The sequence below is a fragment of the Austrofundulus limnaeus genome, unplaced genomic scaffold (genome assembly GCF_001266775.1).
Source record: "Austrofundulus limnaeus strain Quisiro unplaced genomic scaffold, Austrofundulus_limnaeus-1.0 Scaffold1368, whole genome shotgun sequence".
In the NCBI taxonomy this organism is placed as follows: Eukaryota; Metazoa; Chordata; class Actinopteri; order Cyprinodontiformes; family Rivulidae; genus Austrofundulus; species Austrofundulus limnaeus.
In genome coordinates this window covers 31039-32910 of record NW_013953770.1, presented here as the reverse complement: position 1 = coordinate 32910, position 1872 = coordinate 31039, and the positions used below count along the sequence as shown (strand labels likewise).

The following is a 1872-nucleotide window of genomic DNA, read 5'->3' as shown; positions in this document are numbered from 1 at the left end:
ACATTTATGTCAACAAACAGATCAGATGATGTTTACTTACATGAGCCTTCTTTCCATAGTAAGGAAAGAACATCTTATCCAGGCGACCTTCAGGTGGGAAGTAAATCATGTGTAATGGAGTGTCCCTCTAGCAGACAGCAGAATATTGTGCTAACATTAAAGTTCATCAAAGCTCTGATTTGTCCGTCTGTCAGGTAGAAACATCCACAACAACGAGGACAGGGACTCACCTTGGACGTGCAGTTGATGTAGGGTTCTCCTTGTGGCTTCAGTCCRATCACCTGCAGACAGAAACACCAAGTGTCAAACTGGCTCGGACCGGACCGGACGGGCCCGGCGCTGAACAGGAAGTGCTACTGACCCGGTTCATCTTGATGATGACGCAGGGTTGACCCTCGGCGTATCCGAAACTGGGGTCTGGCAGACCGGAGCACTGACGCAGAGTGCTGCGTTTAAACTGGCACACCTTCTTCACCAGCGTGTCGTCCTGCTCCGTGTATTCCCCCACCAGACACAAGTCGTTGCTCTCCTGGATCTCATCGTCGTACTCTGGAGAACAAACAGGAAACAGAGGCTTTGAAGCAGCTTCCTGTCACAGGGAAGAGCCAATCAGCTGACYGGGTCTTACTCACTCTGCAGCAGGTCGTCCAGCTGCTGGACGTACTCGGTGTACTTTGTCGGGTCGGTGCGGTTGTACGAGATCTCAATCGCYTGTGGACGAATCACCAGACCTGAAAACCAACAAGTCCATTAATGATTTATCCAGAAGCACAAAGAGGCGGAGCTTGTTGGGTCTGAAGGTAAACCTGGATCGGCCAGTCGGTCCTGATGTTGAGGAACATTTTCATCCAGAGTTTTTAACATCACCCACATGGTGAGAGAAAACATTCCCGCCAAAAAACCATAAAAGACCAGGTAGAAGAGGAGGATGAGACCTGAAAACACAGAAATACTTCATTTATTCACAGGAAGTGAAACTAACAGGCTGTGGGTCCTGAGACAGGATAAATCTAACCTGAGTCTGGATTACAGTCAGGATTACAGTGGATTAGAGTCTGGATTACAGTGGATTAGAGTCTGGATTACAGTGGATTAGAGTCTGGATCAGAGTCTGGATTAGAGTCTGGATCAGAGTCTGGATCAGAGTCTGGATTAGAGTCAGGAATCAGAGTCAGGATTACAGTGGATCAGAGTCTGGATTAAAGTCAGGATTACAGTTGATTAGAATCTGGATTACAGTAGATTAGAGTCTGGATTAGAGTGGATTAGAGTCTGGATCAGAGTCTGAGTTAGAGTCTGCATTAGAGTCTGGATCTGAGTATGGATTAAAGTCTGGGATAGGGGCTGGATCTGAATATGGATTAGGGGCTGGATCTGAGCATGGATTAGAGTCTGGATTACAGTGGATTAGAGTCTGGATTACAGTGGATTAGAGTCTGGATTAGAGTCAGGATTAGAGTGGATCAGAGTCTGGATTAGAGACTGGATTAAAGTCAGGATTACAATTGATTACAGTCAGGATTACAGAGGATCAGAGTCAGGATCAGAGTCTGGATTAGAGACTGGATTAAATTCAGGATTAGAGTGGATCAGAGTCTGGATCAGAGTCTGGATTAGAGACTGGATTAAAGTCAGGATAACAATTGATTACAGTCAGGATTACAGAGGATCAGAGTCAGGATCAGAGTCTGGATTAGAGACTGGATAAAATTCAGGATTACAGTGGATCAGAGTCTGGATCAGAGTCTGGATCAGAGTCTGGATTACAGTGGATTAGAGTCTGGATTAGAGTATGGATTAGAGTCTGGATTAGAGTATGGATCAGAGTCTGGATCAGAGTCTGGATCAGAGTCTGGATTAGAGTCTGGATTA

General features: G+C 45.9%; 1 protein-coding gene across 1 annotated transcript in view; it reads right to left on the bottom strand.

Moving 5' to 3' along the window:
- The window catches only part of LOC106535133 (sodium/potassium-transporting ATPase subunit beta-3), a gene marked incomplete at its 5' end in the record, with an annotated part of 6771 nt that extends 5836 nt beyond the window's left edge, over positions 1-935 (bottom strand). The window contains 5 exon segments of the mRNA XM_014032050.1: positions 41-127; positions 231-281; positions 362-549; positions 633-731; positions 807-935. Of these exon segments, the coding sequence (XP_013887504.1) occupies positions 41-127; positions 231-281; positions 362-549; positions 633-731; positions 807-935 (554 nt within the window).
- Positions 936-1872: the final 937 nt, after the last annotated feature.